Source organism: Anser cygnoides, chromosome 11 (genome assembly GCF_040182565.1).
Source record: "Anser cygnoides isolate HZ-2024a breed goose chromosome 11, Taihu_goose_T2T_genome, whole genome shotgun sequence".
NCBI classification, from domain to species: Eukaryota; Metazoa; Chordata; class Aves; order Anseriformes; family Anatidae; genus Anser; species Anser cygnoides.
In genome coordinates, this window is record NC_089883.1 from 17788778 (window position 1) to 17804634 (window position 15857).

General features: G+C 38.7%; 1 protein-coding gene across 7 annotated transcripts in view; it reads left to right on the forward strand.

Annotated features, from left to right (window-relative positions):
* MYO1E (myosin IE) overlaps positions 1–15857 on the forward strand; it is a 259158-nt gene that overhangs the window by 189409 nt on the left and 53892 nt on the right. For 6 of the 7 annotated variants that reach the window (XR_010834323.1, XM_067004122.1, XM_048060311.2 and 3 more), the window contains one exon: positions 13704–13847. Coding sequence is in view for 6 of the 7 variants with exons in the window: in XM_067004122.1 (XP_066860223.1) it covers positions 13704–13847 (144 nt within the window). In the remaining variant the exon portion in view is untranslated. Of the gene's footprint in view, positions 1–753; positions 1533–13703; positions 13848–15857 lie in introns of those variants that run through there. The other variant, XM_048060313.2, reaches the window with a different exon arrangement.

Sequence of the window (15857 nt, forward strand, 5' to 3'; positions counted from 1 at the left end):
AGACACTCAGTGGGACCTGCTTGCTTTGGCATAGCGTAGTTATTGGTTCAAGTGAAAACCAGTCCCTGACAAAGGATGTGCAGGAAATTGTCGCAACGGGTAAGTATTTTCATTATTCAGTCACTAAGTTCCCACTTTTGTATGTTTACCTTGAGTAGCTTAGACTTTTCCTGCTGTCACCATGTACTTTGCAGGAGAAATATCCTTTTGCCTCCTGAATGATTAGGTAAGGTCCTTATGTGCATGTCTGAAAACCTGGAGTGATCGATCTGCAAAGTTTTCTGTATGGGATCTTAATAACCTTGGTGTATCTTCAGGCTGGCAGGGGAATGTGCTTTCTACTGGCATTCCTGTGAACTCTAGAAAGCATATGCTCCTAAGCTGCAGCTTAGTTGTGTAGCAGTCTTTGAGCCTTAGGCCAGAAGCAAATAGTAAGCTCTTTGCAGATCAGGCCAGGTATGGAGGTACAGCTGAGAAAGTGAAGTGTCTGAGAAAGAGTCTCCTACATGGTGCACGATCTTTGTCAGGTCTGATGTACGCGGCTTTTCCCAAGATTTTGCTTCTTCCTGCTTCTTTTGGTTAAAAGCTGATGTGAATATGTAGGACTTGGTTCTTTGAAAAGATATGGAACTAATTTCTGAAGTGGGATGCTCAAAGGAATCCTTGCTTGTATTTGTGTAATAATTAAACAAGAATTTGTATTTGGAAGAACTGAAACAAAAATTAGTGTTGGATTATTCTGAAGGGTTGCAATAAAGGCTTAACCAGTGTTATCAAGTAGTCTACTCCACTCTGAAGTCAAATCTGATTTCTGCACATGGATAGCAAAACCTGAAAGCTAATAAAAAGGGAATTTGTGGGCTAAGCCACATGCATCTTACAAGCCTGGTGTCAGCTCCCCAGTAGGTGGGGTGAACGCTGCTCCCTGTTGCACTGAGTCAGTAGCGTGGGGGTAAACAGGAAGCTGCTGTAGTCCTGGAAGCTTTATTGTGTGTTTATTTAGCACCCTGTGAAATTAAAGCAAATATAGAAAGCAATTTTTACATTAGAGCCTCCCCAGCTGTGGAACCTCTTCTGCCCACCCCAAGCAAGCACCTCCAGCCACTGCCTTCAGAAAGAGGAGCTGACTGCTCCCATGGGACATGTCAGTGTTAGGGGGGAACTGCTCCTGCCTCAGCAAGGAATCAAGAGATTTCCCTGTGTATCCTGCCTCCCAGTGTCCCAGCTGTCAGTGCTGCTGGGGGCTCTGCTTGCTCTTGGTTCCCCCCCAGTACAGTGACCTGAGCTCTACAGCTGAGCACAGTCTAAGGACAGATTATGCAACTCCTCAATCCAACATGACAGCAGGTATTCTTGCAGCCATCTGATGGGGAAAGTCCCAGATAAGTTGAACTGCAGCCAGGCCTTTGGCAAGCCTGTTCCTTTTCGCAGGGCACCAGCGCGGCAGCGGTTATCTCGTGCTGGTGATGCCACCAGGATCGGCTGTGTACACAGGAGGGCAGGCCCTGATTATACCAGGCAGGAAGGTCAGAGTAAGTATCTCAAAATAGGTTGGTTTGAAGCCACTGAACATTCCTGTGCCCACGTTAATAAATCAGCAGTAGATTTAATTTGGCATGTTTTATTTTGGGCATCTTGGCAGTGCATTACACTAATAAAGTCTTGAGGTATCAGCACAAGGATGCTTTTTGGTATGTACTGTTCAAACACCAGCATTAGCTACAGTTATCATCTGTTGCGTTGCAACTTTGGCTGATTTATCATGACTATTACAAAAAATGGTGTTTTTATTTAGCTTGAACTACCATGGATAGGAGACTACATAAGTCTCAAAAAAAATTTTGTTTCCTTTGATTTGTAAATAAAAATTCGTATATATACATGTTTTTATTATACCTAAAAGGAAAAGAAGAAACCAAAAGAGCCTTGAGGATGGTTTTTCAACATGATTTTAAATCCAAATGTGATTCTGGGGGGATGACTTAGCAGGTGTGCTTATTTTATACATTAGTCTTCCTTTGCAGAACTGTCACGTACTTTTACCCAACTGGATGAAGCTGTTGGCATAAGAACATTTAGCTTGTTAGTTTTGATTAAAAACAGGGGTAATGAAACAAGGTCCATGCAAATTTCTGTAACTTGCACAACCTGTTAGATTCTTATTAACAGTTTATGAAGTGAGGACAAATACCCCCAACAAAATTGTAGCTGTTGACTAATTTATTGAAAAGTAAACCAATATTGTTTTACATGTAGAAATGTTATGTATTATTGGTTGAGTGTGTTAGTACATCACATTGGAGTTGTTTTGTATCCAAAGAAAGGTCTTAAGGCTATGTGCTAAGTAAATGAGGAAAAAAAAAAAAGGTAGTTTTGGGATGCTGGGCAATTAAGAGTGTGTTCATAGGCGGTGTATTTCTAAGTTAATGAAACAGGCACGATGGGGCACAGGTATCTTTTTTTTTTTTAATAAAATAAATATCTAAGCCATCCAAGTCATCCATTTATTGAGATTATTTCAGTTTCTTTACAACTTTGGGAAGGATGGTTTTATTTCCTAAAATAGTATTTTATTTTTTTTTACTTTATTCTGTCATACTTGAATATCACTAGTACACTGTATTAGACCCTTATTTTTAAAGAGCATTTTTCACCGGAGTGTTCAGGTAGTAAAAATGTGAGTTTTTAGAACAGAGTTCAGTGCCCAAGAACCTTCAAAAATCATGTAGAGGTAAAATACTAGAATGCATAAAAAGGTTAAAAAATAACACAGGTTATTAAATTTCAGTTATCGTTTGTCCTTCTCTAGGACTTACACCGAGCAGTTTTAAAAACAGCATGTCCGACTAAGCACTGCAGGGTTAGAAGGGCTGTTGTGAATAGTTATTTGGGACTTTTGGAATTGTTATTTATGCAGACCTCCTCCCCTCCCCTTCCCTCCCCTCCCGGTCACCTATTTCAGCAAGCTTTCAGCAAACTGAATTACAGTAGCTGAAAAGCTGACAGAGCTTGTGCAACAGGGGGTCAGGCGGCGGCCCAGGCAGCGCGACTCCCTCAGGCTGGGCTCCTGGGATCCCTGGGCCCTCTCTCCCCGGCTGGTTGTTTTCGTTTGCTTTCAAGCTGTGGGACACCTAACAGTTTTTGCAGGAACTGCTTTGCTACTAAATAATTAGGTTTTAAAGATTACTTTTTTTCACAGGATTGCACAGAATAGTTGGGGTTGGAAGGAAGCTGTGGGGGTCATCTGGTCCAACCCCCTTGCTCCAGCAGGGCCTCGTAGGGTAGCTTGCCCAGGAACCTTTGTTCATCTTCTAAAAGTAGTGGTCTACAGGGTGAAAACAAATTTCTGAATTTTGGTTATTCTAATTTCATTAAGCCTTTTCAATGTCTTAGTATTTTTAATGAAAAAAAATGCAGATACCTTTTGTATGTACTGATGCAGAATGGGGAAAAAACACCTGAAAACCTTATCGGTCTGGGAGCATAGTTTTATGCCTCACTTTTAATATATCTAATGAATTAAAATGTCTAGGGAAATATTATGATCTTAATGAAAAATGAAAGCAAAAGTCATATTGATAGGCACGTAATTCTTAATACAAATAATATTTTCATGCAGTGCCAATACACTAGTTAAGAGATTTACTATCATTTTATTATGTAAAAGTTTCATTTGGCAATGTTATCTCAATAAAAATATTTGCTGAAAAGTAAATATTTTATTATAAGACAATAACATGGTTAAAGTTTTATACTAAATGTAATTAAAGATTCAAAAATATAAATGCTTGGCATTTCCTCATTTTGTCATGCTTCATGATTACTGGTGGAGTTGCTTTTGAACAAGTTTTTCAAGGATAAGTCACGCTTTAATTGCATAATTAAGAATACAAATTGTGACTATTTTCTTTCAGGGTATAGTATTTTCCTGTTTATAACTAAAATGTTGAACTAATTGTGTAAATACTTGATGGGAATGAAATGTAGTGAAGTAGCAAAGGCAGGCCTTCAGGTGCGTTACCACAGATATCAAATGGTTGTGTTACTAAATGCACGGCTGTACGCCAGGTGATGAGAGCAGAGAAAAAGCTAGAATCATCCTCTCATGAGGAGCTCTGTAGTCTTTGTAGAAAATAGAACAGTGGTAGAGAGAGGCAGTATGTGGAGTCTGGGCTAATCAGCCACTGAACAGTTGTCACCAGGTAGCCCAGTGAGCTGCAGGGTTGATGGGGCCGCAGTTGATAGCAAGTCTGCTGATGTGAACAGCCCTCCTTGTATTCTCATTGTGAAAGGGTAATTGGAGGCTCCAAGGCCACAGGCTGCAGAGAAATCACTTCCCTAATAAAACCCTCTGTCTCAAAGCCATCATCCGTGGGCACTATTAGGGGACAGGCTTTGTCTTTAAGGTCTCAGGTTAATGTCTCAGCAGTATTAGTCTGGTGAGAAAAACAAATACCTTGATTTTATCATGAAACAAAAGGGTCAATGGGAGGGGGAAAACAAAAGCAACTTCCGATTGCTGTTTGTAGATATACAGATAGGGCAGTGACTGAGCAGAAGGGAATCCACTGGAGTGAGCTGTGGCCTGTGAACATGGTTTGGTGCTAAGGGCCTGAGATCCCAAAAACTGGAAGATGGGGGAAGGGAAACAAGCAGTAACATCAGCTAGAACAGGACAGGCTTGTGATGGCATTACTGCAATATGCCGCTGGTTTTATTTTCTCCAAAAACTTCAGTTGGCACCGGTATACAGTAATGTACCACCATCAAAATGCTGTCTTCTGGCAGTGCATGTGGAAGACACTGGTCCATGTGTAGAGCTTCTGAGTCATGCTGTTCTGAGAGTCTTCTCTCTGGAAACCAGATGGTAAGCTCCCACTTGACTTCAGTTCTGTATTTAGTTTCAGGATGATCAAGGAAAAATATTTTCAGTGTGATGCTAAAGGAGAGTCTGTGGCACTTTGTCTAAATTTATTGATTGAGATTTTCAAACTATGTATTTCAATTAAAGACCGTAATACATTTTCATTAATGTGACACACATAGGAAGACTTGGAATAAATTCATTATAGACAAATTGTTTTCAGTTGCTTGAAATAAATAAAGAAAAAAAAAAGTGTTTTGTTCCAGAAGGGGTGAAACATTTGGAAGCATTCCAGCTATAGAAAATCTTGTGATTTTTGGCCTCTGAGATCCCAGTTGTTACATAGTGTTTTGCGAGAGGTGATACTGAAATAGTCTCAGAACATGCCTTTTCCAGGGAGATGTCAGGAGAATGAATGAGCTCTTGTCCTTTTTTGTAATGAGAGTGAAAGTAAGAAAAAGTTCACGTATGCATAGATACCCTAATATTGTACAGTTAAAAAAATGAATTTTCATACTCTGTGGAACATGATAGCAAGTTTTGGTTAAAATATACAGTATTTTGTAGTATTGCATTTGAGATGGTTGGTTGCGCAAAACCTCTTTAAACTTGTTTTAAATGGAAAAGAGGGACAGAAAATATTATCTGTAAAGGACAAATACAGCTAAAGTGAAACGTGTTTGCTGTAATTGTTCTCTTGCATTTTCTTAACTTGCATAATAAGTATATACAGTGCAAACTGCATGTACAATTTAGAGATTGGGAGTCAGTGTGAATGGATGCTGCTCAGTGATCGGATGATTGTAATGGCAGATATGTACAACCTGACTAAATTTTGCTATTGCAAGGCCTGTCTGTAATCCATCACTGTCACAGGGGATTTAGCTATTTATGCCATGGTGTACAGGTGAAATACAGAACATCTCTGGGGGTTGCTCAGTAGGTCAAGTAAAGCAGTGAATATTCAGGACTAAATCAGCCATGTTAAATACTTAACAGCATTGCATTTTCCTGAGAAGATTATTTCTTGGAACTTTAGGCCACAGCCATCCAAAAAGCTGTGGGATAAACAAACATGAATTTGCAGTTCATTAGACACTTTTTGGTGACTGCCTACTCTCTCTCTGTGTAAGTTGTATCAAAAACTAATGTATGCTACCATATCTGCTCTTAAGTTCGTTCATATCCTTATTTGTTCTGCAGAGTATCTTTACCTGTTTTTAAAAATAACCTTTTTTTTTTTTTAATTAAAAAAAATACTGATGCAATACCTGTTTCCCATAGTCAAACACTGAAGTAATTTTTATTTTGGTGATGTTCTGCTTTTATGAGAATGCTGATGTCTTTCCCGACTCCGACAAATGAGCATAATGCATATACCCTGTAGACATCTCATATTCCCATAGCTTGTATTGTGTTTCAGGTGTGCATTTGCTGTTCGGGTGAGCAGGCTGTAGTTTGTCCCTTGCTCTCCTCCCGAGCACAGCTGCCCTGGCTGTGCTGGTGCTGGCTGCCAGGAGGGCAGAGCCATGCCCTGGAACCAGTGCCCAGAGCAGGAGGCAGCAGTGGGGTGGTGGGGACATGTCCCAGGGCCACCCCTGCTGCCTCTGAAGTCCTGCAAAGGGGCAGCTCAGGAGCAGATGAGGAGCAAGTGCTTGAGCAAGTGGGACATCCCAGCAGCGTGTCACCAGCTCTGGAGTCTGTCCTAACCATGCTAGGCTGAATCCTGTCCTACAACAAACTGTGAGAATTGACTTCTTTTCCCCTCAGAAATCTTTTTATTGATACTTCATTTCCCTAGGTGTGTCTTTCTGGGATATTAAGCTGGTCGTAGTTCCCGTTCTTTAATACATTTTTGGGATTTTTAATTCTTTGTATAAAATGTCTGTCCTGCAACTAGATGCTTAATATTTTTGCTTTGCTATTTTCTCAAATATTTAAGTACTGCCTTTTTTCTCCCTTAATGTTTCCATCATATTTAATTTAAATCATTTGCATTTTATCTTTGTCCATCTAGCTACTGCTTCTGTCTTCCTTTAATTTAGTGTCTGGAATGTGGTCGCATCACAGCAGCCAATGTCCCTGTTTCCTCAAACATTACATACACAAGAGCTATTTTGATGCACATGTCTATTATGGCTTCTCAATTTTGATTATACCAATCAAAAACCAGAATTCAAGTTAAGCTTTTATGAAATATTTTCTACTGAGAAAGGCAGACTGTTTCACTTCTTAGAAATACATGAGAGATTCCTGTCATTAGATTGTTAAAGTTTACTATTTTGGTGGATGGTACTGCAAAAAGCTGGCAGTGTGTTTTGGTTGTTTTTGTTGTTGTTGTTTTGTTTGTTTGTTGTTTGTAAGATGGAAGAACTAGTATGAATTATGCATGTATGAGAGTAGTGGTACGCCTCCATTGGCAGAAGCATTGATGTCAGGTGTAGAGTAAATGGTGTGCAGCTTTTTCAGTATTCTGAGTTAAGATGATAACTGTGTTGATGATACTGGAGAGACAAATGCTTCCAAAACTACAAGGATTTTATGCAATAGCGCTCTGTCTGGAATAGGTAAAGAAAATACCTGAAAAGGGAAAGAAAAGATCATGCTTGTGATCATCTGACACTCTTACTCCCTCATGGAGGCTGAGTCCCTTCTGCACCGTGATGAAGGGTGAGTGTTAGCTACTGAAAAAAGCAGTCAGGAGTGCAGGTTGGCAAATTTTCCCTTTGTGGGAACCAAGAAATGATTTTTTTAATCATATGTAAGTTGTTGTACTTTAGGCAGTGCTGATGGAGAGGGAGAGGAGGAGAGAGAGAAACAAGGCACTTTCTCAGGGGCAGAATATACAGTCTTCTGATCCCTTGTTTTTAGCGCTTTATTTTTAGATATACTATTTTTAAACAGCTTGAAATACAAAAATATTTGCCTTTTTTCCAGTTAAAAGAAAACCCTGTTGTGACACAGCATGACTCAATCTTTTTATAGCTACATCAAATACGTGTTGCTTAGGATAATATAAAAATGTATAAACAACAATAAAGGCAAAAATAAGAAAACAACAGTTGCTATTGTAACGCAAGGTGGAGGGCAGCAACAGAAGTTTTGTAAATAGATGTCTCATCAATATTGTTATTCATTCTGAACAAAACAATACTGTGCTTTAACCATATCATACCAAAATTAGTACAGAAGGTTTAGATAGTTAGCACATAAGAAGGTTTTTTATCTCCAGGACTGCCGTAGCAGTACGTGATGAAATCCCCTGGACATGGATGGTTAGTGCTGTTTGCTTGTTTGCTAAGTAAAATGTTTGTATCTCTTTGTTTAAATGTAGCAATTGTCTTAAACTGTTAACATGTGGGTGTTAAGAGAAATTTGGAAATTGACAGTAGAATTCATTTTAGGCTCTTTAGAGTCTTGATTGTTTTGCTACTGAAGGTGGTAAAATTGTGGAGGTCTGCAGGACAGTGCTCCTCGTTTGCCAGCCAGTTGTGACTGTGGATATGAGCTCCTGAAGTGGTACGGCTCTGAAACAGTAGGCTTTTGGCTCACGGGGTCATCTTGTGAGTCAATAAATGTTATACTTGTCAGATTGCAAAGCAGATCTGATTTTGAGCCTGACACAGCAACCAAATGAATAATAACAGCTGACAGCAGTGCAGCACACGCCTTTAATTCCTACTTTGCCAGCCCAGCCTTCGTTCCCTGCGCAACTTGTAGCATGGGGTTTGAAGCCCTCAGAGAAGCCCAGAGGAGCCTTGGCAGCCAGGTTGTTCCGTGCCTGCTTGCGTTTCCGCTGCTGGGGCTTTTCACCAGGCAGAGGTGCTGAGGGCTTTTTGCAGGCCACTGAGGTTTTGGCTTTTTGTATTTTTTCTAATCTGCCAAGCTTGTCTTTTTCCAGCTGATTACACATTGTTAATGCTGACACAAAGACTTGTATCGTCTAATTTATTGTACAGTTTGAGCACATCTTTCGCTAAGAAAACCTGAGGCTGAGTTGTGGTTTGCTGACCTTTAAATGTGCCGCTCAGCCCAGGGGTCCACAGACAGCCCTGAGCCTCTGTGTTAGCCCGGATCTGACCGTGCCACAGTGCTGCTCTGCTCAAGTTACTGGGCCCTCACTGGTGCTGAGGTGAGCATTTCCAGCCACCCTTGTTCTCCCAGGTCAACTGTGGGAGACCTGGCCTCTCTCGGGAGCGGGTGGAGGCCGAGTGTGGTGTGTGAAGGGCTGCACAGGACAATCGGCAGCTGGCTAAATTAGTTTGGGTCCTCCTTGCAGAGGAGGGTCAAGTTAAGGTGGACACCAGGAAAGTAGCTTGGATTTAAAGTGTCTCCAGATTAGAATATTGCATTTTTATGCGGATGATAGAAAGCTGTAGCTAAAATAAAGGTTAAATTCTCAAGAAATATGCAACAAGAACAAATCATTTGTGTTTGAAATGTGCCAGCTGAGGGAGGTCAGAAGTCATGTATTGCAATCCCTATCCCTTCCCTGCTCAGCGTAGTTCACTTTGCTTGTATTTTTACAACAGAATACCAAAACCTACGTAGTTATTTCACAGTAAAAACATGCGTTTTTGGTAGTGTAGACACTGATTAAATCTAAATTCTAAATTTAGGCTAATGAAATAACTACATTAGTACAGCCCCTATTTAAAAATGATTCTGCTGGTTTGCTTTGGTCTGCAGAGGCTGTAGAAATTAAATCTGTGTGGCATCAAAACTCAAAGAAAGACCATATTCTGAAGTGTAATTTGTCTGGGTCTTCTCTCCATAGTTAAAATAATATAGAAATACTGGCTCCTGGAAGTGCAGCAGAATCAGAGATGAGAAATTTCACTTTGGACTACGTTTGATCAGTGTTTGTCTTCCTGCCAGACAGAGTTAATGTTTCTGTCCGCCTCTGAAAAGCACTTACAACTTTATGAATCAGTGCTCTGTGATCATTACTACCTATGTTCTTTCTTAGTTTTAGTACCTGCCTGCTGTGTTTCACTGTTCCAAAATCATTACTACCCATATTCTTTATTATTATTACAATGTGTGTGCTCAGCTCGCTTGGTTTATTTGTAACTCCTTCAAAGAATGCAAGACAAGGCTAACTATATAATGTGATGACATGCTAAGTTTTCCTGCCTGATAACACACTCCTTAGAATTTTCCATTCCATGAGCAGATCCTTTTCCATCCACTGCCTGTGCCCCTTAATTGGAAGGGAACAATATCACTCCTTAGGATTAATTTATGAGGGATCACCGTCCTTGCCTATGAAGTTCTTTTTCTGGTTACTTACTGTTTTGCTAAGTCTGTACAGCTTTCTACAAATTTGGTTTACTGTACCACACGAAGCCATCATTTAAAAGTCTACATTGTGTGTGTGTGTGTGTATATTACAGTATTATTTCTATGAATCTGAAAATAATTGTAGTTATACTTCTTCAGAGATGACTTTTTTTTTTCAGTTTTAACTGAGTTGTTTATTACAAACATATCAAGTATAATTTTGAGATGGAAAGGCTTCCACATATGATAGTGTTTTGGGAGAGACATTTAAAGTACATTTCTATGATTTGCTTCTTGAACAAGTTTTGAAAATGCAATTAAAAACATCATAATTTTTAAATATATATTCTTGACCTCTAGGAAGTGTGCAGTGTTGGAGAGGTGTGAAGAGTTCATTTACAACTGCTGTGATGTGGACTTTGGTTGATTTATGACAGGAAGATTTTTTTTTTTGGATTTCAGAACAATAGAAGAATATTAACTGTTAGCTGGACGTGGTTATAGTACCAGTTGGAAGGGGCTGAGGTTGATAAATTCAGGTCAGACTCTAACACCATGCTATGATTCATGCTTGGAAAAGAAAGAACTTGGGGGTAGATGGTGCCTTGTAGGAACAGCGCTCCCTGTTTTGTTGCCCAGACCGAGGAGGTGCTAAGCACTACATGTGGCCACCCTACTGGTGCTAGGTTCCTCAGAAAAAAAAAAGAGGGTGAAAACAAAGCTTAAACATACAAATGAAATTAGTTACTGCTAAAGCTTGGACTTACTTCTAGATCCACAGGAAAAATCTGACAAAGGTCTGCCAATGGTTTGCTGCTTCTCCATATAGTTTCCTGTAAGGCTGTGCCTTAAGGGAGAAATAGTCCCAAATTACCAATAGAAACTTATTTAAAATGTGATACAATATTATTGTGAACTACTTAGTGCTAACGCTGTTGGCTGTCTTCAGTGCAATTGGTTTCTTGGATATTTAGGCTGCTGCTTTTTTATTACATCTCTGCTGCCTTTTCCGTTTGTGTGTGATACTGTAGGAGTCAGATTTGATTACAGCTGCACATTAAATCAGCGTAAGCACTGGGTAGAGCAGCTCTCGAGGTAAGCTGAGCCTTCCTGGCATTGCCTTTTGCTGGTTTGCATTGCTTTTAAAAAGAAGCTTTTGGCCTGGTAGTGTGTGACTCACAGTCAACCAACAGTCACTGACTTTTATAAAGCTTGCTGTTGTGTGAACTGTGTGCATATTTTCCATACATCCGATGAGCTTTGTGAGCTTTGTCCTTTTCTCACTGAATTTCCAATGGGAGCTAGGTTTTCTCCCACCATCTCATTTCTATTTTCTGTAGCTTATTTGATTTTCTGATGCTAAACCACATTCTGCATAGCTTTATGTCATTCTGTGTGTTTATTTTTATACTACACCTTTTTTGTCCATGCTGCCAGTCCCTTTTTCCAAGTGTAATATCACAAATAGTTGATGAGTACACTGAAGGAAATTATGCATTTCTGCTGGACTTCTGTTTTCTCAAATAACCTGACCTTCAACTTATTTTTCTGTCATGTGTTTTATAACAATTTCCAAAAATCAGTTGGTTCCTTCATTTTCTCAGTGCTTCCAGATCAGTGCTTCCATTTTGCAAATATAAAACTGACAAGTCTTATACAAACTAAAAGATCTTGAAGATCATTTTGTTTATGCTCGTGTAAGGTTATTATGTTCAGGAGAATTGCTGAGATTGTGTGCTTTCAGACATATCGTCCTTTGCTATCCTGTATTTAAAAGCATTCTTTTCATTAAAGACTACAAATATTCTCTAGTATTGTTAGCAGTGATAGAGCAGAATCAGTGGTAGCAATGGCTGGGGACTTAATAAAATACACACACAAAGCCTAGAAGTCCCGTGCTGTCTGCAGTAGGAAAATGGGTCTGTTTTTAGAGCACACTAATTTATTTTGAGATAAAAATCCAGTTGGTCCTTGTTTTTTATGTCAGTTAATCAAGCTGAGATGAGGCCAACCTACGGGCTTGACTCCACTTGCTAATGTACGTTATGCACATTATGCATTAAATTGTGTCTTTGTTAGTTTTTACTGTTCTGTTTTTTTTTTCACAATTGATGCACTGAATTTTGTGGGAAAACATACTCTGAGACTAGTTTAATGAGTACTTGCAGCCAACCCAGCTTAAAATAAGAACCTTATGTTCCCCTGCTTCCATTTGTTGCTCCCACTCCTATACCTGGTATTAGTACAAGTGCTTGACTATTGACACGAGGAAGCCATTCTGCACCTTCGTACAATCGCATAGGTCTTTTGCTGGTATAGAAGTGTGCACACAAAAGTTGTACATCTATCAGTCGCTGATGTCCCATTTCAAAATACTAGTGCGGCCAAAGTATATGGAGTACCTACATTTTCTTTCTTACCCTGTATGATTATGCATTATTTTATTCTGCGAAACACTTTATAAAAACTTGCATGTATTCTGATGAATATGACTTGATCCCATAAAATACATGAAAGCAGCACAGCTAAATCTCATTATTTGGAATTGTAATGTTAGAAAATGGGAAGAGTACACCAAATTGCTGTTTTGTTAGCTACATCTTCCTTGACAGCATACCTGGTAATTTATCAGTGTAAAATGTATTAATTTTAGTATTACTAATATCAGTATTGTACAAACAAAAATTCAAGTATAAAAACGCAAGAGGGCTGAACTCCATGAGAATTCCCTGCCAGGCTGCAAGGAGTAGTTTTGGGATTAAAGAACAGATTTATAGCTGCATTGCATCTAGACAGGATTTAATTCTGCTTAGGGGTGCATCCACAGAACCCAACTACTGTTCAAATCAGCTGGAAAAAAAACAGATTTTGATTTCAACTGCTGCAAATTGAAATGTCACGAGTTTTCAGTAGCATCCTGAAATAGTCTCTAAGTGTGGGGAGAGAATATCTATTTAGATGTCAGTTAAGCATGGTGACTAACAGATCAAAAGGGACTGTTAAGACATGCAGCTTGTCAGGCTGCACAGCATAATCTGCAGAACATCACTGAATGCTTTCTGCATCAGGCTGAGCTTCTATTTAAGTAACATCGCATGTCCGCATTTGACGTAAAAGACTGTTAAAGGAGGGAGAATCCACTGCATCCCTGTTTAATGTAGTTCAGGTGGTTAACTATCCTCACGACTAATAGTTGCACTGTAGCAGACTAATTTTAGCATCCTTAGCTTCCAGTGACTGCATCTCAGTTGGAATATTTTTTTTTCTGCTAGTTTTAGAAATGTCTGACATCTGAAATCCCTTCAGTGTGCAGACATTCACAAAACCCCATGAAATTACCTTCTAATTTTTGAGGGCAGTGATGCTTTAATTAATAATTCAGAGATGAGTAAGGTGACATCATTTGTGTATACGTTTCTGTAATGCCTGGATTAAGGGATGGAATTCAATGTGTGCAATCTATTTTGGAAGTTGGAATTTATATGGATTGTTTTCAGTTACCTAACGCTCGTGAGAAATATAGTAACTTTTTTATGCTTCTTGTATTTTCCTGCAGGGCAGCAAAGGGCACTACAGATACCACTGGCAGAGCCACAATGTCAAGCACAGTGGAGTGGATGATATGGTCCTTCTTTCCAAAATCACAGAGGATTCCATAGTGGAGAACCTTAAGAAGCGATACATGGATGACTATATTTTTGTATCCTTTATACTACTACTTTTATTTGGGCCCTGTGGACTTACTGAGGCAATGCAAGACTAGTAATATGTATGTATTCTGTTTAAGTAGATTAGTCAAGGATCCTGAGCATTTTATATGACAGTGCACCTGTGAGTACAGAAAATGAAATTTTGAAATTTGAAAATAAGATCTTAAGGTTTGAAATTAAGATCTGAAAAATGTTTTTATGGTATTCTTTTTGGTATATGGTAGTGTTCTTGCCATTGTTGAAGATAGGCCTGTAGCTCCATGTATTTATATATCCATGTGACCTCTGAAGGTAGGTACAATTACGCTACTTCGATGATCAAGAATTAATAGGTTTAAGTGTTATATATGTGTTTTGAGATTGCTGTTGTCTTTGTCTATCAAAATCTGACAGTTTCAAAATAGCATTTCTTCTGTGACATAATCCTGTTTACAACTTGTTCTAGAATCCTTAATACTGTGGATCATGGACTGATGGAAACAGATGACCATATGAACGTCTGTAAATCTAAAGTGTTTGCACTTCGATTCTTTTTTTTTTACTGTGATTAATGAAAACATGAAAGATTTAAGTACCTGAACATATAACCCAGCAAGAAAAACAGATTTTAGCACCAAAAATTTGCTTTTTTTTGAAATTTCGTATGAAAAGACTTCCTAGAGACAAAACACTAGACACTGTTTCATTTTTAGCTTTCACAATATAACATGAGCTACAGTAAGAAATTTTGTAAACTCTAGTCCGTATGATACTGTTACTTCTTCTGCTTGAGCCAAGTTTTCATACTTCCTAGTAGTATCTTGTGAACAGTTTCCGTGAAGTATTTAACTTTTTCTCTCCCTTTCTGCTAAAAAAATAAATATATAATACCTCCTGGCTAACTCTATATGTTCAGATAGTAAGAGCTAAGTGGCAGCTTGCTTTAGCAAGGACTGATAGAGGATAAGTAATGTTGCAGCTATGCTGACATTTCCATCCCAAACTGTATAAGTTTTTAATAGGTGTGCATTCATGGTTTTGGATCCTCTGTTCAATAAATTACCACACCATTAATAATTTTGCATTACAGAAATGTGATAAATTTGTTAAACTGATAACATTGGGGCAACCTATAGTTCTCATCCTATTAGTAAAATGAACACTTCTGTCCCTGTGGAACCCTGCATCTTCCATGCATTACATTCACAGTCTTCAGTGCTGAAGAAACCATTTGATGCTTTTTTTCTCACAAAAAAGTGAAAGTAACATAGTCTTTTTACTGAAGCAGGATTAAGTGTGTTTTCCAAGGGGAATGGTGGTCACGCTGAGGCTTAAGAGTCTTCTTTTAAAACCATTATAATTCTTCCGTGTAGGGAAGAAGAATCCTTTTGCAGTTCTGTGCAGGATTTTTATTCTAGAGATCATCTCTTGAACCTTTCAATTGTTCTTATGTCTCCCCATGAATGAATATTTCTCAGTGCCACTCTGCACAGAGATAACTATTCTTCCCAGAAAATGCTTGTATTGTTTACCAACAGAGAACTATCACTTCAGATGTTTATACTGATGCAGTGAGTGCTTGTTTTGACCCGGATGTTGTTAATCTTCTTTGAATTAAATTTAAAAATATATGAAGAAAACATTGTAAATTAACAATACAGAGGTCATGTTCACTGATTTATAGTTCTTCTCCAACTAATGTGATACTGTCTTGTGCTCTGGCACCAAGACAGTAGGTTATTTTGTAGGGTAACACAGCAGGATAAATTTCTAATTTTCCTGCTTCTGTATGGAAAGCTTAAATAGTAAGTTTGTCCTTGAACAACCCCAGATTGTTCAATGAAACCAGCAGTACAGTATTTTGGACTTATTACACTGTCAACTCCTAACTCATGAACCAGTCCTGCCTGTAAAGCAGTATCAGTTGCTTCATTTATGTATATAACAATTCAAATATTAAAGGTTTCTAAAGTATTTTCTAAATATAGGTACATGTACAGCTCAGTGCAGAACTGTGAAAC